The sequence below is a fragment of the Pipra filicauda genome, unplaced genomic scaffold, assembly GCF_003945595.2.
Source record: "Pipra filicauda isolate LSUMZ 115617 unplaced genomic scaffold, ASM394559v2 scaffold1_size10287979_pilon, whole genome shotgun sequence".
In the NCBI taxonomy this organism is placed as follows: Eukaryota; Metazoa; Chordata; class Aves; order Passeriformes; family Pipridae; genus Pipra; species Pipra filicauda.
This window is the reverse complement of record NW_024104310.1, coordinates 4,789,885-4,813,361: the sequence shown is the minus strand read 5'-3', so window position 1 is coordinate 4,813,361 and position 23,477 is coordinate 4,789,885. Positions and strand designations below refer to the sequence as shown.

The window sequence follows — 23,477 nt, the reverse complement described above, 5'->3', positions numbered from 1 at the left end:
TCCTGAGGATAACTGAGGTCCGTAAAGCGGCTGGGATATGGCATGAATTGAAATTCTCATGTCTTGTGGCTACAGAAGCACAAGGGAGAACGGGGAGGAAGAGGAAGAAGAGGTAGAGACAAAGAAACTACGTTTCCCGGCGTACCCCCGCGGCCCCGGGGCGGTGCGGGAAGAGGGCAGGGCAGGGAGCCGCTGTGGGAGACATAACATGGGCGCCTGAGGTCGGGGCGGGCGCAGGGCGGGTTGTGTGCGGGGCCGGACGGGGGTGCGGGGCGAGGTGAGGCCGGTCCGAGGTGCTGGGCGGGCTGTGCCGGCCCCGCCGGAGGGGAGGGGGCGGGGATCGGAGCCGGGGCCGGGTGGCTACGACCTGGCGGCTCCCGGCACCGCTGCCGTGCAGGCGGCTGCGGCGAAGGAGCTGAGCTGAGCCCGCCCCGCTGGACGCGGCCCGGCAGCCGAGCAGGAGGCGGCGGGGGGGCCGGGGCCATGGCGGAGACCAGCTCCGTGCACGCCACCAGGTTCGAGGCGGCCGTGAAGGTGATCCAGAGCCTGCCCAAAAATGGTGAGTGCGGCGGGGGGGGCCCGGCGACAGCGGCGCCATCGGGGCCGGGCGGGCACCGGGATCGGGCAGGGCCCGGGGGGCGGCGAGCGAGGCCCTGCTGTGCCCGCGGCCTGCGGGGCGCCGGGCTGCGCGGTGCCAGAGCCGGCGACTGGAGAACCGCTGGAAACCTCGGCGTTGGTGCCGTGCTCCGCCTCTGCCGGGGACACGCCGGCTCGGGCTTCCGAGCTCCTCAGCTGGGTGCATGGACGACGATGTCTGTCAGCTCTCCGCGATTTCAGCCCTCCTGACATCCTGAAGTTGGTTTGACGAAGCTGTTACCGTGAGTTCCCTCTGCTGAGAGAGTAAACAGAACGGAAAAGCAAAAAAAAAACCCAAAAAAACAACAAACAAACAAAAACACAAGCCCCAAACAAACAAACAAAACCAACACCAACCCCCCTCAACCCATAACATATCTTTCTTATGAGTAGTGATAATAATTAAAAAAAAAAAAGTTGGTTATTGCATACATCATTATGGTGTAAGTAAAACTGGATTTTTTTTTAGGTACTAAGATAAAGGCCACTGTAAACTTCTCCTAGTGATTAGAATAGAACCTCAAAGTATTTGATGGATTGGTTAAGAATTTTCCCTGCCAGCTGTTAGAGTTTTATATTTACATTTTCTACCTCTAAAAAAGTGTGCTCGCAGAGGAAGAAAAGAAAACAAAGTCAGGAGGTATGGTGAAACTGTTACTGAAAGTGCTGTCAAATATCCAAAGTAAACAAAAACGCTATGGAAGGGTGTGTTTTGGGTTCATTGTGTTTGGTTTGGTTATTTTTTTTTACTATTTTTTATTTTAAGTTCTGGAGTTTCTCAATAAGTTTAACGGCAAACTATCCTTTTAAACTGAGTGAAAGGACACTACTTTAAGTTACTTATTATCTAATTTTTTTATTCTAGTCGTGGAGACTGACCTTAGGAGTAGTAAAGGTTATAGTCCCTTAAACTCAGTCTGAAAATCCCTCTTTGTGAAGTAAATATTTTCAGTGGTGCTGGTTCATGGTAGATGAGGTGAAGATGTTCTGTGTTGACTTAAATTGTACTGCTGTGAATCAGGCTGTAACAAACTGCAGGCTGTTTCCTCACAGAAATACTAAGCTTGTAAAATACTTGTTAATATTCTTGATGGCAATTTAATTGTGTTTTAAAATGCTTTCACTAGGTTCATTCCAGCCAACGAATGAAATGATGCTCAAGTTCTATAGCTTTTATAAGCAAGCAACCCAAGGACCCTGTAACATTCCACGACCTGGATTTTGGGATCCCATTGGTAGATATAAATGGTAACTTTTCATGAGTTGTTGTTTTGGGTTTTTTAATGCATGGAGTGGAGGTGTTTAGATGAGTGGCACCTGAAGGAAGAGTTTAGTTAGTTTCTTTCTTAAAAGAAAGAACATTTACAACATGTGATGCTTGAATTAGTTTTCTGTTGTATTCCAACTTTCTAGCTCAGATAATTTATAACTTCTCAGAGTTGCAGGTGGAAACAGTCGCTTGGATTCTGCAGATGGACAGGTTTTTCTCGGGCAACCACCATCATGGTATCTCAGCAGCGTTTATCTCATGGTGTAAAATGAAATTGTAGGTGCTCTGCAGAATGAGTGATGTGGATGAGTGTCTGGAGTTATTCCTTCTCGAGTTTTCATGTATGATGTGAGCCTGAAGTAAATAAGTGCTCATTGGTAGCCACTGATACAGCTTCAAGCTCTTGGGGAGAGGTTACATTTATGTGTCTTTCTGGTTTGTCCGCTCAGTGGCAGGGCTTCCCACTATCTGTATTCTCCTTGTCCTGGGAAGACTTCTGATTCACCAAATTGCTAAGTTCTCTTTTGAAAAGCCAGTGTGAATGTTTTGTTTATTATATTTTAATGATGATTTGTCCTGAAGAACAAGTCTTATTGCTGTCTTTATGGTCATGGTGGACTTGGGATCTGTGAAATGATTCCTCTGACCTTTTTTTTTTTTTTGTTCCTTCCTTCCTCCTCGGGCTCCCCAAGTTAGGGTGCAGGGATATCTTTGCAGAGGACTAGGGTAGTAAGCTTCCACCCACCTGGCTGGTTGCAGCTGGAATGTAAGCCACCAACCTTGGTGTTTTTCTGTAAGTGGGACAACTACTCTGGGATGTCAAATCACATGCAAGACTGAGGAAATGTTTTATTGCAGTCTGTGTTCTGACAGATTCCTTGTGCAATACTGATAAATTTGGTTGCAGTTTTCTGTCTTGCAGAGTTGGAGAGGGGAAGATTTTATTTAGGTCGTAAGTAGCTGCTGTGGTAACTGAAGGTGATAGTTACACTATTTGCCTCCTAGGCTGATGTGTCTTTCCCTAATTGCTAAACTCAGAAAGGAAAGATTTTTCCCTGTAGCCTGTTCTAACTTGGTAACAGCTGTTTATAAATGCTGGCTGAAGTGTCTGTGCCTGTTATTTTTATACAGCAGAGAGTCTTAGACTCAGTCAAAAGGGAAATGTGTGTGTCTCATATCTGGGCTTGATAACTTTCTGTGTACAAGATCATAGCTAGTCAGTGAGGAACTCTTTGGTCCCCAATCTGTTCAGTTTGTTTCTTTATTGATGTGCCACTGTGTGACTATCCTAGCAACTTATATATTTGTACTTTAAAAAAAATTCTGAATTGTTCTTGCATTTTATTTGTATCAGAGAAACTTTGGGCATTACATAACTGACCTATTTAAGGCCAGGTTGAAAAAAATCCAGTACATCCTGAAGATACTGAAGCTGTATGTGACTTTCTTTCCTAGGGATGCTTGGAGTGCCTTGGGAAACATGTCCAAAGAAGAAGCCATGATAGCCTATGTTGAAGAAATGAAAAAGGTAACTTTACTGATGAGTAGAAGGGATCTCCTAAAATGTTCCAGAAATAAATTAAGGAATGTGAAGTGGTTCTTGCTGACTACTGTTGTCAAAGCTTCAAATGAGCCTGTGTGAACTGTTCCTTTCAGTACAGTGCTGTTTGGCCCATAGGGAGAAGAAAATTATGTAGTTCATTCTAAAACTACACAATTTGTGTTGTTTTCAGAGAAACAGGAGAGCTCTAGCTTATATGGAACTTAAATGACAGATGTGAAGAAAGTGAATTATTGAAATTATGGTAAAGGAGGCAGCGGGGAAAACAGTGAAACCTAAAGTACAGCAGAAGAAAAGCTGTACTGCAAACTGCCTCAGTTCTTAGAGTTGGGAGATCCTTATCCTGAAAAAGAGATTAAAACAACTCTCCAGAAGGTCTTCAGGAGCAAAAGTCTCACTATCATTACTGGAGGCATGATTATAATCAAATATATAAACTTAATTATCTTTGATTTTTCAGAAAGAATTCATGAACCTGAATTTTCTGTACTTGTCATGAAAATATTCCCTGTATATTGTAGTTGCAGTCAAACAGTCGACATTGAGTAATGTGCTCTGTTTTGGAATAGAGGTGTAACCTGTAAACAGTCATAGTTACTATATTAAGCAGGAATTGCAGCATTAACTGAAGTAAACAGAGTTTAAGTTTCTTGTCTTATTAACTAACCGTTTTCACTGCAGTCTATTCACTGAAGCTTTTCTAGGTGGCTTTTCCCACTTAAAGATTATTTGGTGTCAATCTGGATAAAAGTGTAATTGTAATCTGTTATTATAATGACATGAGCATCAAGGGGGGAAATTCAAAGTTCTGCTCTGAATACAGTTGCTTTTTTCCAATGCCACTATGTCTGCCTCGAACTCTTAACCTGTTTAATGGTTGATACAACAAAAACCTTTATTAGGCAAGGAGCTGGAGTCTGATTTACCCATCTTTTTCCTGTCCGTAATTTTGGTAATTTAGTTCCTGCTGGTATTACTGTATCTGCTTTAAAATGAAAAATAAGCAACTCCAGAAAACACAGAAGGCCAAATGCTGTTTGTTTGATAAAAGATCTTACTAAATTTTAATAATACTTTTTGAATGTGTGCCACAAGGTTTAGTGCTTCATATCAGATCTTGGATTCAAAATGTGGTAATACTTCAGTAGACTACCTTTTTTTTTTTTTTCAGCGTAGTAACTGCTTTGGTCAGGACTCTAAAACTAAGTGAAACTGCAATGTTTGTTCTAAAAAAAACCTCTAGTGAGCCTCCTCTGAGGAGATCTGCTTACTTGGCCCTAATGAAGCACAAATATTCTGCCTCTATGATTTACCTGTAGGGATTGGAGAGCAAATGACTTCTTGCCTTGCTCAGCTTTGAAACTGGGGAATCTGTTTACCCTGCTTTGATGCTGTTTCAGCTCTCACATTTGAAATACTAGCTTCAGCTTTTCCAACCCAATTGATTCTACTTGAAATGTTGGTGGAAGTGCATTTCAAATGGATCCACTGGGTTGTTCTATCAGCACATACTGCACTAATCCTTGTAGTCTTACTGTGGGCGCTCTGCTGTTGCAGCATAGGTATCCATGTGTAAGGGGGGCAAAAAACCACTTGTACACTGGTGTCACAGGACTGTGTTTAAGGGTGTATAAGATTGCCATATTCCCCCCAGCCCCCAGGGCACGTCCCTAGCATTAGAGCACTGTGTTTGGGCTATACATACATCAGATGACCCTGTCACAAGAGGCTTTTATTCTAAACTTGTTTGTTGTTTTTCCCCCCCCCTCACTTAATGTGGTAGCCTTGAAAATTGCAGATGTTCAGGAATGTGTCTGGGTGAGGTTTTGCAGTGCTGGTGAGAGATGGCCAAATGTCTTATTTCTATCTAAAGCAAACAAAATGCACCTGAGCTCAGATTCAAGGTTAATTTATGTTTCAAGTAGCATTTCTGAAATTTTATATTGCAGTACTGCTGAAACTAACTTATTTACACTTCAGATATATTGTTTTGTTATATATTAGAAATAAGTGATATCCTAGCATGAAGAATTATTAACTATATGGTGCTTCTAATTTAAAACTTGAGTCTTTATATATGAGTTGTCTGATATAGAAAGAAAACAGTAATTCAGGATACATAAAAACTTATTTTGTGCTTTCAAATTTTGAGATTGCTTATTATGCCTAGTGGCTATATAAGCAAGCATTTGGTTTTGTTTGTGAAAGTACTTGCTCTTTTCATACTCACATAAAAGCTATCAGTTAGAAAAGATTCTAAGAACTGCTCCAAGTAGCACAGAGGATATTGAGGTCTGTTTAGAATAGATGGAGAGCAGTTATGTGCAGACATTGTAGAAATGCACGTGTGAAAGAGTTTAGAGAGCTGGCTCTAGAAGTAAACACATAACAAACACAAGTCTTTTATTCTAGAATAGGCTTCTGGTTTCTCTCAATGTTATTGAAGTAAAAAAAAAGTAATCACAAAACTGTTCAATCTCTGCTTCATATCCAGCTCTGTATTGGAGTATTTCTCTCTAACAAACACGAAATGAATTATATACACTGAATAGATCAGAGAAGTGGCAATGAAACAGCAGTTTGGTAGGACTGTTGTCTCTTGGTATTCTTGATTGGTTTGCAAGTGATGACTTGTTACATGATTGCCTGCCTGGTGCTCCTGCTTTGTGGAATAATGCCGTAGCTTTTGCTCCTGCTGCTTAGTGGTGTGCTTGGTGCTTTCGAGCAGCATGTTCTGTGGCAACTTGTACCTTCATCTGTTGCTTTCTTGGTGCTCCTCTGGAGGAGGAGGTGCCCCGTAGCTGTTAGTTTGCTTCAACATGAGTTTTTTTCCTATAGCTATTGAAGCTTTTAAAATATAACTAAAAAAGTAGAGGGTAAAAGATGAACAAAGCTATTGGCAAAAAGCTTGGTTGAAAGGACTTAAACTAGACAAAAATATTGTGTACTTTTAAAATAGTATTCAATTATTGAATCTCTTCTGTTTAATCTATTTTAGATTTAAGATTTTACATTCCTATCAGATGATCAAAGGTATTATTTTTTATTAACTTAGAATGAAGAAATGCTCCAAATTACTTCAAGAGCAGAACTTGGTTTTAGTTTGTTCTTCCTCTAAGTGTTTCTTTGTCCTGTCCCAGTTTTGCTGTATTGTGTTTGGGTTTAGGTGGACCCAGTAGCGTACTTTTGATCTGCTCCTTGCATTCCACTGAAGATGTCAGGGTTTGACAATATGAAGAATGCTCTAAGACAAAACAAATCTTTAAGTTTTATTTCCTCTGTGGAAAGACTTGTTTATAAAATAATTATATCAGATAACAGCAGCCTGTTGAACTTTGAGATGGTTTAGTTTGAAATTGCTGAAGTAATGGATTCCCAAGTCTACTAATAAATACTGTGCCAAGGCTGTCTTTTAGTGTTGGCAATTGCATTTGCTCTGTCATCTCTTCTTCACCTAAAAGAAGTTAATACAACTAGAAGATTCTTGTCTAGTAATTTACTTTTATGTTGTTTTCCTCTAATTAAAAAAAAAGGTAAAAAAATCAGAATAACATGTTTAATGACTTAGTGAAACGTTGCTGAGCTTTACAGTGACCAGCAGTTTCTAGAATCAGTTGAAATCAATGAGTCATTGAAATGCTTTTTCATAAGATGCTTCATATTTTGGATTTGTGCAGATTCTTGAGAGTATGCCAATGACGGAAAAAGTTGAAGAATTACTTCAAGTAATAGGCCCATTCTATGAAATAGTAGAAGATAAAAAGAACAGAGGATCTGACCTAACCTCAGGTTCGGACAAATAACTTCCTTTGTACTACTAATAATCATAACTCAGTGTTTTGGGGGGCTTGTTTTCTGTAAATGATTTTAAAGCTAAATGTTGCATCTTTCTGTTCATTTGCTTTACCATATGGCAGTTCAAATGGAGAAAGTCTCTAAGTATTTGGAAGGTAGGAATAATAAATTATGTGTAAATCCATCATTTCCATTGTTTTGGTGCTGTAGTAACTCCCTGCTAACACTTGTGACTTCTGGGCTTGCCATCTCATTAGGCTGGGCTTTGTTTTATTTTACTTTTGAGGTGATTAGACCCAGGAAGCTGCATGTTTAGTCCTTGTCTACAGGCTTCTTGAGCTGCTGAAGGAAGCCTCTTCCTGAAAAAAGGAGAATATTTAAAACAAAATAACTCCCCCCACCACACGACCAAATTTGGTTTCTGCCTTTCCATTAATAAAAGAAACAAATAATGTGTCCTGCTACATTCTGATGTTGCTATGGATTATCAAACTAAATGTGGTTCTGGTAATAAAGTTTTGTCATCTGATTTAAAATTTAAAGAAATCCACAATCAAAACCCATGCTTTTTTAATCATGACTTTTCAAATATATACAAATTTTCTGAGGCTTAAGTTCATGAAGGGAATATTTAAACATTTTAAATTCTGACAAGTGGCAAACCTAGTGGTGTCATAACTGCATACAAATCAATGTGATGATTTTTATTTAGCAATACCATTGTGAGAATGTTTTGATTATAATAATTATTATGTTACAGGTAATGTGTTCATAAGGTTGTCATATAAGGCTTACAGTTGTTTAAATCTGGCTTAAAATTACATTTGAAAACTGAATTGCAACACAGTGAAACTTGAAACAGTTTATAAAAAACAAACCATTGCACAAATAAATTATTTTAATGTGTTTAAGAAGTAGGAGTCAACTAGTTAAGTTGCCTTTTGTATATAGCTTTTTTCCTCCTACCTTGAAGGAACATAGTTTTGGTATCAAGTCTCAGAGAAGCAGAAATAGTTTTTCATTGTTTTGGGGGAAAGGTAATGGTAGAAGTTTTTAAATGGCCATTTTGAAAGTGGTGTAACTTTTTCCTCAATTTAAAATTGTTTATGTGTGGGATGTAATAAGTTTACCTGACAGCTGGATTGATGGGCAGATCGTAAGAGTATCAGTAGATTCAGGTCAGTGATCTGTGTAAATAAGGATTTACTTAGACTTGGTGTCTATGGCACAGTGCCAGAAGTCACATCTTAAAAAAAGTGGCTTGTCTAGGCACATAGAGAATCATGGAAGTTAAACTGTACCCATTTCCATAACAAATCTAGCATGATTGTCTTTTAAAAAAGAAGCTTAAATATAAGGCAGTGTAAGTTAAACAGAATAGCAAATTTCAGCTCTTCCTTGTTCAGTCATTGTTGCAATAAGTCTGGTGATACGTTGCAGCTTTAAACGGTATAATCAACAACATCTGATGATGCCACGATGAATTGAGAGAATTTTCACAGAGTCCTTTGTATGTTATAACTGCACCATTGCATTTCTTTGGTGCTCCTGCAACTTCCCTGATTAAAAGTGACGCTGGAAATAATTATTATTTTTTACAGTACAGATATAAAAATATTTCACAGAAGTATGGAAGCATGAGTACCTTCAGTCTTCCAGATAGACCCTAAAGATAGAACCAATGTACCCAAGTTTTTATTTGAGATGGTGTAGACACTGGTGACAGTACTGATAAAAATTGACACATGGTTATGTTTTGATTGTGTGAGTTCCTTTAGTCCTGTTTCTTCCCCTACTCCCACGCCCCTGTGCTCTGTAAGTTCTGTTGTGGAAGGCGTTTTTTCACAGGCAGCCAATTAGTATGGTCTGGAAACTGGGACTCTTCACTATCTTGCTTCATATTGCAGCCCTATCTTCTGGTCCATTCTGTTTTGAGTTTGCTTTCCATTCTTCCATCAAACTTTAATCTGTATGCAGATCATTATCTCATTGTTTAAGAATTGCATGCCACTGCTTCAAAATCAACAGTTTCTTGAATTAGTGAAAGAGATTGTCTTGAAGTTCAGTGTATATCTGCTATGGATGTGTATCATCTCTAGCAGAGTGGCCTCAACAGAGAAGTGTAGCCTTTTAAAGTTGAATTTCTACTCCTTGTGGTTTCATTGAAAATGTTAAATAGAAACCATTGAAATGCTGTCTTCCTGAATCAATAGAGCTCATGCCTCTTTATTAAAGATCACTAAAGCCTGATGTGCCAGAATTAAAGCGACTTGTAACATCAGCTAGAAAACAAGGACAAATTTACTAGATCCAGACTTGAATGAGTTGGTAAAGAACGGAAAATAGAGAATTCCCTCCAATAGGCTGAACAAATCTGAGGGTTATTTCGAGAGCATGTGACTTGGGTGGTGTTTGGAAATGTCTTCCTGCAGCTGTGTGAGAAGCTTGAGTTCTCTGTAAAGTTGTGTCAGTAGTCTCTTTCTGACAGGCATGAAGTACTTCTGTAAAGAGAAAATTATTGGTAAATTATTTTCAGATACATGAAATACTGGACATCAAAGAAATGGGCCCCTAGCTGTCACAGCACTGCAGAAAAGAAGAGGTAACTCTTGCAGTATTACAGAGGGACCCTTTTGATTGCAGCTGCTGGAAGAATAGAGGGACTGTCATGTAAGGCGGATGGGTGCTTTGGAAGAGCAACCTTACAACTTTTTGCACTTGCTAACAAATGCACAAGAAATCTGATGTCCAAGCCAATGCTAAAAAGGCAAAGAAGCTTTAAAATACCATTGCTCAGTAAATTTGAAATCTTCAGAATGGGCATTTAAGCTTTCTTATTGTGCTATACCTGAGGAAATCAAAGGTGGGCTAGAATTGTTGCCCCAGTGGCCTGATAGTGGGTGAAAATGTCGAGAGTTTCAGAGCCAACTCACCCTTCAGAATGTTTCCCTGAAAATGTTTGTGGATGTTTTCTTTTTTCTGGATGTGAGTAAATCCGAAGTGGAAATCTGTACCTGGCAGGCCTACACTGAGTTAAGGTGTATGAACAACTAAGCAGAATATCTGGAAATTGTTCACAAGGTTTTCAGTAGAATTTTTCTGTGTACTCTTTCTGCTTTGTGACAGGGCATTTAATCTGTTTTAAAATCCTGCTTAATAAAGATGACCCTTTGCCTGTGTGCTGAGCAGTAGCAATGTTAGTAAGCCTCTGTGAAGACTAAATGTTCCCTCAAGTAATGACAAGTTACGCACTGCAGAGGCTGTGGAAAGTTTCAGCATTATAATAATCCTAAATTTTGTCATCCTAATGAGTGTTTTTCTTCTGAAAGCTTTGCTCCCAGCTGTGTTGCAGTTGCACCAGATGAAGGCCTGTTGAAGCAAGGTGCCTTGTATTGCTGCTTATGCTGGTTTTGGGCAGTGCTGATTGCAGTATAGACTGCTCATGGTAGGAGCCCACACAGGGCACTGCTTCAGGAGCAGCTTGTGGGAGTGGCAGAAGCTGACCTGGCTTACAGGCAGTTACAGCTGTTTAACAATTTGGTTGGTGTCTTCCTGCATTGGATATGGGAGCAAGGTTTAAAAGACAATACTCACTGAGGTCTGTGTGCTTTTAGAACAAGCAAATACATGTAAACATTTGTATTTCAAAGGCAGTAGTTAGTACAGGACATAGTTCAGCTTTAAAAGCTTAATTATTACTTTCCAGGTAGAAATACTTTTCTTACTCTTAAATTCAGTATATTTTCCAACTGTGTTTCTTTAGATTGCATATGACTAGTTTATCTTTTCAAATAGTTTTGTTTTCTCAAGGACCACCTCAGGTTATTTTCAGCATCTTTACTTTCTAATGGAGCATTTAGTGGCATGCTCTTCCTGCTTGTGTGTGAGCCTTTACCGTGAAACACCCTCCTTTTGCTTCATAAATTCACTTTTTTTTGGCCGTTTGTCTTCAAAGATACTTGCTGAACAGACTTCTTTCCCTCTCCTTCTGCCTTTCTTCAGTAGGATTTTTAAGGAACTCAGTGGCTGTGAATCTTAGTCCTTTGTAAAAAGGGGAAAAAGAGCTAAAATTCCCGTTGCTCTTAAACTGCTGTGCTTTAGTAAGTTATGTTAGTGGCTGCACTACAGCCAGGAGGTGCATTAAGGCAGGGTAAGTATGGGGGCAGGAGGGCTGATGGGTACGTGAGGTGTTTAGAATTCCATCCTTTCAACTTTTTCTCCTCTTCTAGTTTCCAGTGGTAAGCTAGTAGGCATAATCAAGGTTACAGATTATATTCAGGAAGGCTAGAGTGAAACGTATTAACAAAAATATTAGTATACTATCTCAGTAGTGTAACCTTCAAAAGCATCTAAAACATTCTCTTCAGTGTTTGCTGCAGGATGGGATTGTTATATAAGATTTAAGGGCTGGGCCAGCAAGTGCCAGTCAGTGGAGAGTATCAATGAGATGTGGATCAGTGTTTCAACAAGCTGTGGCTTGTCCTGTTGCAATATATGTCTGATTCAGGCTTTACATACCAAATCTGAGCCCACTTTGTGACTCAACTTCAAGCTGATGGCTTTATGTCAGTGCTGTCTAACTGTGTTCGAAATTAGGGCAGAGCATCAGTATAGCTCTAAGCCGGGGATATCAACAGCTCCTCTCTCATGCAGTGATCTGTCGCCACAGGGTGAGCAGCAGAATATCCAAATGTGAAAATGTAAGTCTAAAAATTGTTTCTTTCAAAGTGGAGGGAGCTACGAGAAGATTTCTTTCATGAAAAGAAAAGCCTGTCTGTATTGCATTTCATGCTGAGTTGAGTCAGCAGTAACAGTTTTGGTGCGTAATTGGTTGTTGAACTTGGATTTTTTCCTTCCAGCCAGACAAGATTTCACTGCAAAACGGAAAACAAGTGTCAAAAGCTCTTCAGGTTTTGAGAATCTAGAAGATGTGTACCCACTTGCTATAAAATGCTGGTGCCTATTTTAGCTGTCTCATAGTTAAGCTCTTGTGATGAGAGAACTGAAATGCAGATTTCTCATAGCTCTATTCCACAAAGAGAAGCTACAAAGAAGCACTAGCTTCAGGTATGGGAGGTGGGGCAAGAACAGATGTGGGTAGTTGTATCTTGATTGCTGTCAGAAAAGTTCCCAGTGGAAACAGGCTGGTGTTTCATGTGTAACTTTGTTTAGCAAAAATAATTAATCGTAGCCTCTAAGATGTATGGAAAAGCCATTTTTGTTGTCTGTGAGGCTGGGTTTGATATGGGCTTTGTAAAAGCTGTTCAGCCGCTAGGCTTGAAGCGGATGGCAGGAGAATATAATCTTATTTCCTTTTTGTTTGGGTTTCTTTTTTTGTATAGAGCAAAACAATTTTTGATTCAGGCTACAATATGTAACTCATCAATGTGGCTTTGTGTTGTTTTCAAGCATAATTCAGTTTTCTTTACGGGGTTCCGAGTTCACTGTGCTCATGATTTTTATTTTCTGGGACAAAACTGAAGAATCTAATAATGCTCCTCTCTACTTGCCATGCACAGTGAAAGGTCCAAATGATGACTGTATCTCTTCCACACAGAAGAGAGCTTAGCGAGTTCTGCTTGTTCTCCCAGAGGGAAGTAGTACCAGACTTGGGGACATCCTGGATCCTGGAATCATCTTACTATTCTTGCGAGTTACAATAAATATCTAAGAAGCAGCTGTTTTTCATGGCCATTCCCACATGCTGACTAAGGTGTTGACACTAAGCTGGCAAAGCCTGGGTCCATTGATCTTGCTGCACATGCACCATGTAACCGAGCTGTGTGTGCTTGGTGGCCCTGTACTCTGGACAGCCTTCGTGGAACTACTGCTGGTGCTGGGAATGCCTGTGGAGCAGCTGCTCTTCTCCCTGGGCTTCTCTGTCAGGAAATCCCAGGCAGGTTGTCTCTACTGGCAGAAGGCTCAGGATCGTCAGGGAGGAAGGAAATGTATCCAAGTCAACCCCCAAACTTGGTAACTTTATTTATATGGAATGTATTCTGAAAATTCAAGGGAAAAGGTACTGGTGATATGGATGGAGATGAGAAACTCCTTAGATACTGAAAAGTATCAAGGTCTAGGATGACTAGTCAGTAATCCTAAATACTGTAATTGCAAGTTCATATAAATGTCTCTCAGAAGTTGCTGTTGTCTGTGTTTGTTCTTACCCACAAACTGTTGTTTTTGTGTTTATTAATGGTAAATAAAGACATGAGTGTTGTTGATTAAATTGTATTATTAAATATACTGGCATTTCTTCGAGAGTAACAGCTTGAAAAGTACATAAGCAGAGAGAGGAGTGCTGACAAAACAAGGCTGTAGTCTTTTGGAGTATATTAAAAAAAAATAAAAAGAAGGATAGGCTTCTTTTTCTTAGGAAGAGCTGGCTGCCATGATCTGTGTGCTTAGGCAGTACATTTTTTCAGAGAACTTGCACTTAATGCAATTAAAAGAGATAAAACTGTAGTAGTTAAAGGAATTCAGTATTTTTCTGTCTGTATTTCTGACAGACCCTTCTAAAATCTCTTTTTATTTGTGATGGCAGCTTGTTTGAGTACTGTAGAACAGATGTTACAGAGCAGGCTCGGCCCCTGGAAATTTTCTTTGTAGTGTCCTATATTAAAAAGGATGGAAGGAAATGAGAGTATAGAAACCCTTGTTCTGGCTGAAGAGCTTATTGCTCCCAGATGCTTCCATGTGCCCCTCCTCTCTCACTGCAATCACTCCTTGCACTGCTTTGATACATCAGTTTCAAAAAGGAGGTGGAGATTTGTGTAACCAAGTGTATTGGAAAGGGCAGAACACTGTTGTGCAAACCTGGAATTGAAGCAGGGAGCCTACTTGGGTTGGTAACAGGCATGAAACCCCAGGTGGTGATGGCAGGAAAAGAATTACAGTTACCTGATTATCAAAACAGTTTTGTACAGCACATAGGTCTCTTTGAGACTTAAAAATTTGACAAACACAGGTGTGCAGGGAGATCCCTGTATAAGGTGATGTAAGTATAGGTCATGGAAAAAGTCTTAGTGCTAAGACTTTGCTGCTATTGAGCAGATAGTGAAGTTGTGATATTTTACAAAAGCACATAATTTTTATTAAACACTGAAGACATACACAGCTAGTTAAACATTTTATCATGTCTTTCATCTGCTGTCACTGGTGTGGCTCCTGGTCACTGGTGTTTTCACAGCGTGTGAGAGGCTGTAGAACTTGTGTGAAGATGATACTGTGGTGTACTGGGTAACCATCAGTACAGCTCCAGCAGTGCATGTTAATTTTGTATAAAAATTATATGCCTGTTCAGAAAAGAAAAATACAAGGCATTTAAGAAAAACCTGCTAGGCTAGGTTTTCTCTATAAAATGACCTTCAAGCTGGGGCTGATCCACAGATCCCAAACTCCCATCTAGGTAACAAAAATTGCCTTTGAATATGTGGAGAATTAGAAATCATATACTTATTTCTGAGAAACTTGGCCTCATTATACAGGTTATTCAGAAGAACTGTAGTGCTGCCTTTAAAGAAATATATTTAGAATGGTTCATAGGAAATCTCTTAATAGAGCTGATACAAGAAAATAAACATCTAGTGAAAGCTTGTAGAGAAGCTGCATGTCTGTTCTTCATATCCTTTCCATCCTGCCATTTTCTTTTGTTAAATCCTTCTTGCTTCTGTTTTCATGTTGTTACTGTTATACAGCTCTTAGTATATAGGATTAAAAAACCTCAAACCCCATGCTCCAGGCTTTTACAGAAGAGAACTCCTTCTATGGCTACAGAGCAGTCCAGCTTTGATTTAGAAAACTGTCACAAATCTCACAGTTTGATGTAGGCAGTGAGATGAAAGTATTAAACCAAGAGGAATTCTATAGTATCTAAACTAAGGCAACAGAAAAAGCTACTAACATTTTGCCTGCAGATGAAGTGAGTAAACGGAATAAAGGGGCTGGCTGAGTGGGATTAGCACAAACCAAGTAAGGTTTTAAAAGGTTGCTTAACTTGTGTCATTCAAGTTAAGAAGATACATTGCCCAGGGAACAGCCATTAACCTACCAACAGGGCCAGTAGAAGTCACTACTAGTTGGCTCTGTTTAGTCTTTAACTCTGTCACCCCTGGGATTAGTCATCGTATCTGGTTTCTTAGCAGATGCTCAAAGCAACAAGGAGGATGGCAGCAAACTGTGGTTTTACAATGTAGTAAAAGCAATTGAGGATGGATGTGACAAGGATAGGAGTGCAAGGGTTCTGAGGAGAAGCATACTGTTAAGTGTGGCATTTCCAGTAGCCAGAACTCTGTACAATGACGTGTTCTTCCGAGCCTGCATCAAAGTGGTGTCTTTTTATGGTCTTTAGGAACACTGTTGCTAAGAATATCTCTGTGGAAGAAATATGATCCTGATGGATTTCGGTTATTCAGGTGTCCTGTGGCGTGATATAAATCTGTTGATACATTCTCTCAGTTCCTCCTCTTTATTTAAATGTGTGTGATGTATCAGAAGTTTCCTCAAATGAATATTCTTACTGAAAGTAAGTGAAGAAAGAACATGCTTGAATGTTCAAAGACATTCTCTTCAAAAAGAAAAGAAGTAAATCTTAGAAAAAAGCTTATGGTATATCTGTGGTTTTTTACAGTACCTATAGGTAGGGTGAGGAGCTTTGCAGTTTTAATTCGCCATTCTTCACAGTCCAGCGTTCCTCCTAGTCTTGTCTTTCCTGTTTACTCCCACGGCTGGGTAGGACACACAGATTATTGTGTCCCCACCCCCTCGTTGTTCAAAGGGAAGGGTGATTTGTGCCCTCCCATGCCAAGGGAGCTGTGTCCGTGCCTAATGCTCATGCTGTGAGGACAGAATTGCTGCCTTATCCTTCTCATGTTGCTGCTTCTCACAAAACTATCTCAACAACTGGGATTCACAATTAATGAAACATGATTGTGAGAAATAAACTGGGAATATTTTGGATTTCAATTTTGTGAAACATTTCATTGCAAATAAGCAAGTGTTCTTCAGTGAGGAGAAAATGAGCAGGTGATAGCTTATATTCTTGTAGTTGAGATGGACAGTTGCTTTTCCAATTCTGTTTTTATAATAAAGAAGTGGGGGTTTTTAATCTTCAGATAAGAGTTGGATTACATCAGTCTAAAATAGTGATGCAAGGTGTCCACAGAAACCTTACCTTGCAACAAAACTAAGGTGAACATAATATTTAACATATTCATTATTACTGTACAGTAAGTTATTTTGCATTTTTACTTTTTTGAAGTGCTGTGGATAAGCTTGGAAACTAGAGGAATGTGGGAAGGCTCTTCACTGGGAGGTTAAAGCAGAAAAACCCCTTAGCTCTAAATTACTATGCAGCACATAAAGTAGTGAAGCTGGTTTGGCAACTCCAGTATAATTGGATATCATTTTGCTGTTTAATGTTAAGCCTAAATGTAAGAATTAATCTCTCAAGGTTCTGACAAGGGAATGTAGAAATTATGCAAATGGAATGCTTGTGGTGACAATTAAAACAGTCAGATTTCAGCCTTGGAGTCAACATGTAAATTGTGCGAGTGTCTTACAGAAACTGCCCCCTCTTTGTACCTTAATCACTCTGTCCTAACATAGGGGGTTTAAATGATCATCAGGATGTGTTTGACCATATGTGTTTTACCAGAGGTGGTAGAATTGTCCTTTATATACTCCATATTTTTAAAAAATTGTTACCTTGCAATTCCTCATACAGTCAGAATAAATTGTTTGTGATCTGTGGAGTGATCAAAAATGTGGAAAGCTAGGATTTAGCAGTTACTTTGTCTATTTCAAGATTTATTTTTTTAAATATTTATGAAAAAAATGCTCAGTGTATATATTAATTTTGTCAACTTTTGCACTGCAATCAGAGAATTTATTTCCATATGCCCTTTGCTAGATAAAGATCTGTATAAACTTTAGTCTTACCCTTTTTTGTGACTGCCTAGATTACAGCAAGAGATGCATGAAACACCATCTTTACCTTACTCAGAATTGTGTTCACATAATTGAATAGAATGTTTCGAAATTTGCCTTTGAATTGAGAACAGTTTTGAAGCATTTCAGCCCAGAAGGGAGCTTCTATTAAAACACTGACTTCTGGGTTTCAAATAACATGGCCACATCAGTCCCAGCTAAAATGTTACTGCAGCTGTACCCTAAATACAGTAATAGTCTTGGTCTGAGACTGGGTAGTGAAAGTGGCCTCCTGTCTGTTCCCAGGGGGCTTTCTCAGAGTCACTGAGAATCTTTGCACCAGCAGCCAGGCACTCAGTAATGGGCCACAAAAGAGAAACTCTAAATCACTTAAGAAAGAGTTTACAGAAATGAGCTGCTGTTACTTGGTACAGCTTCTAATATGGAAGTAGTTTTGTAGAACTATGGCTGATAGTTTGAGGGGGGAGTGGTTACATGCTTGTTTCTTTTAAAATACATCTTTTTTTCTTCTTTGATTTTTTTCTTAGACCTCAGTAATGTCATGAATTCCACTTCAAATATAAAGGCTGTAAATGGAAAAGCTGAAAGTAGCGACAGTGGAGCGGAATCAGAAGAAGAGGGGCTTCGTGAAGAGGAAGAAAAAGAACTGCAGATAAATGGAAAGGGTATGTTTTCTGGACCATTGTCTCTGCCAACGTTATTCTTAACCACCTAAATGGCAAAAAATCCCAAAGAACCATGAATGTTTTTCAAGAGAATTAGGTGCAAATACACATGGATGCCTGTGTGAACAATGTCTGTCTCTCAGCCTAGGTTATAAGAATTAAAACTAGTACAGATTTGTGAGCTATGCTGTACAGTTTTTCACTTGTGTGGCAAGTTCTGTCGGTAGGTTAGATAAACATCTATACCCTTTATTGTTTTGGGTTTTGTTGCCAGTGCTTTTTGTAAGAGCTGTGAATGGCTACATGGCCTGTAAGTGTAGCATTGAAAATGACTTCTTTTTTTCTTCAGAGAAAATAAAACAGAACTCTCAATGTGACTCATTTAGAGGGTCCATAAAAAGTTTGATGCTGGAAACACCATCTAGTGAAAACCAAATTATATATTTAGAATTCTATACAGATTTTTTCCTCCAAGGACATTAGGATTATTATTTAGTTTAGCAGAGAGACCTGCTTTGGATTTGCTTACTTATGTTTTAAGTATCATCTGCTCTTTATGCAAACTAAATTTTATATTTACGGTTTTTACAGGAACAGAACAATCCACACAAATGTGAATCCAGGAGCATTTACATGTTTTGTTCTGCAGATACATTATACATACAGTCCATTAGAAAGTGAGCTACTTGAAGAAATATATTTTGAGCTATTAGGTGCATAGCTTTCTCTTTGCAAAGTTCTCTTGTTCTTTTACAGACTATAAGAATGCGAAACCCGAATCAGCAGCTGCTAAGGATTTGGAAGGTATTGTTAGGAATGGCTGTTACAAGGACAGCTTTATCACAGATATGCAGAATGGCATCCAGACCAAATCTGCCTTGAATGGCTTGAACCCAGAGGAAGAAACAAATAAAGAGGAGCCAAGCCTAGAAATAGCTAATAACAGTGCTCACCAAGGTATTGTCCTTACAAGACCATGTTTTCATTTGCACATGTTTTTAATGGAAAATACTCTTTTCTTGAAAGCTCAGTCCTGGGATTCAGAGACTAGCAGTGGTGTCTCAGTTGCAGAAACCTGAAGACAGAAAACTCAAAAAAAAAAGAATTAATTCCAGTTTAAAATGCTTTCTCTTAGGATCTCCTACAGAAAGAGAGATGAATTGAGAAACAGAGGGGCCCAAACCCATAGAAATAGAATTGTTTTCTTGTATATCATTATGCTACCGAAGTGAATACTGTTTGCCTTTGAGAGTGAATCTGTAGTAAAATAAAAATCACTAATATCATATTTATCGTTCTCAGAGGCTGAACATGTTATAAATGCCAGTTTGTTGAAACTGAGGTCTAAATATAGTTTTAAAACTAACATAACTTCAGGCAAAACTGCTTTTTACTGAACTAAGGAAGGAGAGTGAACAGGGTAAAATTAAAATTTATAATACAGAAATGTCAGTATGAGGTATAGTTTTCCCACTAGTAACTGGGAAAATAAATATAATTCCTATATTAATATGACCTCTTTATTCAGAATTTAAGTTTAGGATGACAATCATAGATAAAAGGGCTGTGAATTGAAGCTCACATTTTAACTCATTGCTTTACTCTTTGCCAGGGTTGTCTCAACTGACTCACATTTACAAAGAATGTGTGCTATCCCCTTTCCCTACAGGTGCAAGTGAAGACAATACTGAAGAGATCTCAGCAACTCAGCACTTAACCAGTGATTCAGACAGTGAAGTTTATTGTGACTCTATGGAGCAACTTGGACTAGAAGAGGTATGGGATTTAGTAGTCCCTGGGTGTATTTTGGAACTGCTATGCTTATTTTTAAATAGGCTCCTCTTTATCAGGTGAACATAGACATGGAGAGGTAAATGCTGTCCTTCTGTTTGAAATATCGGATTATGTTCTTTTTATTGTCAGTCTTTTACAACTTGGTTACTGCTGATCTAAAAGCCTTGAAATTTTTGCCCTCAGAGAATTTATTTGAGGGGAAGGGATGAAAAACAACAGTACAAAGAAACAATTATCAAAAACCCCAAAACAAACCAGTACAAAGAAACTAATATCTGTGCCCACAAATTAATTTAGGATCTCATAACATATGTAGGGAGCAGAATTCAGCTATTTCTAGGAAACAGGAAGTGTCTTTGTAACAATGAACTTTTTGCTTGCTCTTTTTCTGGCCTGATGAATCCTGTGTTTGTTTCTTAGAATAAATAAAGAGTAAGCCTTAACAGGTGGCCTGTAGGCCAGTGCCTAAAAGTGGCCTAGGTCTAAAGAAGTGGGAGATAACAAGGATTTCTGTGTTCTCTTGTATTCTCTTCAGTCGTAATATACAGCTCTGACTTTCATCTAAAAGGTGGGCACCAACTGTGCTGCCATAGTTTTGACTGAATTTGTGCTCCTGCTCATTGTGTAAACTGCAGTCTTAGCTGCCTTACTGGCTTGGACCTCCTTCAGAGTTCCAGTTTAAGTGTGGACTTCATAAATCATACTCAAACACCTTGTTTCCTGATTCTGGACAGGAATCTGTGGATGATGCACAGGATCAGAAAGGCCAGTAGGCACTCTAATATTTCATCATTCTCTTGTCTAGCTCTTTCCTGAGTAAGCAGAACATTTTTTTTAACAAATTTTACCTGGTAATGAAGAATGTTGAGAAAGGTAATTTGATAGAAGTACTGCAAGCTGTCTTATCTAGGTGATTTCCCAATCATCTTGTTTATTGCTCAAGCTTGTTTGAGATTCATTAATTGAAGTGGGTGGATAATTTGTCAGAATTTCCCAACCTGCATGAGAAAAGTTCTAGTTCTGCACAAAATAACAAATGTTCAGGTATATGTAAATAAATATAAAGTAGAATTATAGATCAGTCAATTCAAACTAGAAGAGGTTCACTTAAATAATTAAATACAGCTTTTACTTGGAACAGATGTAGCAAGCACTCTGCTCTTCAGTTCTGGTGATCCAGGTTTTTGAACTGCTGTGTGACAAATTTGGGCAGCAGTTTCCATTTCTGTGTCCCTCCTTTTGGTTATTTTGGGTTTTCCATGAAGTTATTTTTCAGCTGAGGTCCCCAGTCTGCTTCAACATTTGCTTGTGCAGGTGCTTGTCCTGGCCCTGAACAAAGGGTTGCTTGAGCCACTGTAAGGCTGTGCTGTTGCAGAATGTGTCATTGTGGCCTGAACAGCTCTTATGTCATCCATTTTTAGTGTCTTCCTGTGGTACCACTGATTTTGAGTGAGAAAGTCGATAGAACACTCTGCCTTCCTTTTGTTTGGTGAGAGGTGCAGGTGCAGCCAAGCTGTTCTGAACAGGCTGATAATAAGCAAGGGGATCTCTTTGCCGTGAGCGCAGACAGTGCCTACTCAGGGTTGCTAATGGCATGTGACTTTTGACTGTGTGGCTCCCAAATTCGAGTTGAGACTGTTTCACTGTCTAGGAAGCAAAGCAGATTTTACAAGGAAAAACTGAACATTTTCAGATCTTAATGTTCTGATTTAGTGATTATTAAGTATTACTGTATGTCGGAAATATCTAAAGAAATTCCAGTGGTATCACTGTTCTGAGAGTATTTGCTTCAAAGGCCCTTTCAATCTGAAAATGACATTTAGACAATAGTTAGTACATTCTATGGGAAAACAACTGTTCCCCTTAATAGAAAAGTCTTAATTATGGGCAAAATATTTTCTTAACGTGAAAGTAGAGATGATATTTCTTCCTTTTTGATGGTAAACTGTCATATTTTACAGAATTTAATTACTTGCTAATGTTAATTTGTAGCCCTTGGAGATCATCACATCAGCTAAAGGATCTTTAAAGCATTCATCCCATTTCTTGGATGTAGATCACAGTCTTCTATTAGAAAATATGGATTTTCCAAGGCGCACTTGCATGACTTACGGGAATCTCCAATCTGGAAATACTGGAGAGGGAATAGCTGAAGAACAAGGTGAAGTCAAATGTGGAGGAGAAGATGGCAAAGCCGGTAATGGGGGCCCTCACAAGGAGAAAAAAGGTGGAGAAAAAGCAGATTTCTACAGTGTCAGAAGAGGGAGAGGTACTGTGCACACTGTGTTTGTATTCCCCCTCTCCTCACTGCCATAAGTTACTGGTGCCTGACAAGAACTTCCCAATACTGTCCAATAAGAGAGTCATTTATACAGTGCTTCTGTCCTTCACAGTAACAATAGATAACAAAATGCTAATTACAGTGGGTAACCTTATATTCCAGCTGCTGTTGTGGCACCTGGGTTTTTAGAAATGTAATCATCAAAACCAGCCTGTGCCTAAGAAGAGTTTTTTTAGAAGTTACATATTTATTGATAAATACATATGCATTTATACCTCTGTGGTGGCTTATTTGAAACCATGGAATGGCTTGGAAAGGTATGAGTGACACATTGTTTTGTATATTATTGGAATGTTAGCCACACCTTTGAGTGATCCTGATACTATCCATTATGATTCTTAAAACTTAATGATTCTTAATCACACAATAGCCCAGATGTTCAATTTATGTTGGACCTCTGCTCTTTTTAATTCCATAATACTTCTAATACCGTCACCTAGGAGCAGCACCATATTCCAGTGATATGATCTGTAAAGTCAAGGATAAAATTATTTTTTCTTGTACAAAACAAAAAAAGGCAAAAAGTATTTTATTTGTATATAGCATGCCTTTTGTATGGCACCTATATGTAATCAGATGCAAAAATTCAAAAGAAAATCCAAGTAGAACATTTATGTTTAAAACTGTTATGAAGAACATACTACAGTTTAACTATCTCCTCTCTTTTGTTGTTTTACTGAAGTTTGTTACTTGCAGGCAGAAACATGATATGCTAGTTGTAGTTGTATCTAGTTTAAGGGAGTATTGTAGGTTTCAAATAATTACCTTTCCTTGTCACTGTATTCTAGTGATCTTTGTTTTCCAGCTGAAGACTGCCAAATTTAGAACAGACCTACGCTTGATAATAAGACAGATCTTACTTTCTTTTCACTAGGGCAGAATTTACTGCTGAACTTGTCTGGATGTGAATTAATAGTTTTTTCCTAAATATTTTTGCAGTTCTAGGAACTTGAATGATACTGTCACACTGAGGCTGTAGGGAAACATCTCATGACATTTCAGTGACCTCCCAGTGCTTCTGAACTGTCTGAATACAACCTCCGATGAGGAGTACCACACTCCTGGGTGGAAACTGAGGGAGGAAAGTGAACTGTTTAAACATTTTCAATAGAGTTGGTAGCCCATTCTGTGTTTTATGTTTCTGGTTTTTTTCTCCCTCAAAATAGGGCATAGACTTCAGCCTTTAGGAGACGGTTCCCAGGGTGGCCAGATGGGTAGTGGAGGGGACGGCGAGCGCTGGGGATCCGACAGGGGACCCCGGGGAAGCCTCAATGAGCAGATTGCAGTGGTGCTGATGCGGTTGCAAGAAGACATGCAGAATGTCCTCCAGAGGCTGCATATGCTGGAGGCAGTTACAGCATCACAGGTACTGTTCTTTGTAGTTATTCAATTACTTTTTATGAAATGTCCTTGGACATTTGTGTGCTTTTTCAGATGGAAATTTCAGATGATATTTTCTTAAACTGT

The 23,477-nt window shown here is 39.1% G+C and overlaps 1 protein-coding gene across 2 annotated transcripts in view; it reads left to right on the top strand.

Annotated features, from left to right (window-relative positions):
- Positions 1-332: 332 nt before the first annotated feature.
- ACBD5 (acyl-CoA binding domain containing 5) overlaps positions 333-23,477 on the top strand; it is a 30,600-nt gene continuing 7,455 nt past the window's right edge. Inside the window, exons 1-10 of one of the 2 annotated variants that reach the window (XM_027717318.2) lie at positions 333-559; positions 1,764-1,884; positions 3,362-3,434; positions 7,145-7,256; positions 7,385-7,417; positions 17,738-17,875; positions 18,632-18,832; positions 19,545-19,651; positions 21,662-21,938; positions 23,177-23,376. In XM_027717318.2, the coding sequence (XP_027573119.1) occupies positions 484-559; positions 1,764-1,884; positions 3,362-3,434; positions 7,145-7,256; positions 7,385-7,417; positions 17,738-17,875; positions 18,632-18,832; positions 19,545-19,651; positions 21,662-21,938; positions 23,177-23,376 (1,338 nt within the window). In that variant the 5' untranslated portion in view covers positions 333-483. The remainder of the gene's footprint in view (positions 560-1,763; positions 1,885-3,361; positions 3,435-7,144; positions 7,257-7,384; positions 7,418-17,737; positions 17,876-18,631; positions 18,833-19,544; positions 19,652-21,661; positions 21,939-23,176; positions 23,377-23,477) is intronic. The other variant, XM_027717320.2, reaches the window with a different exon arrangement.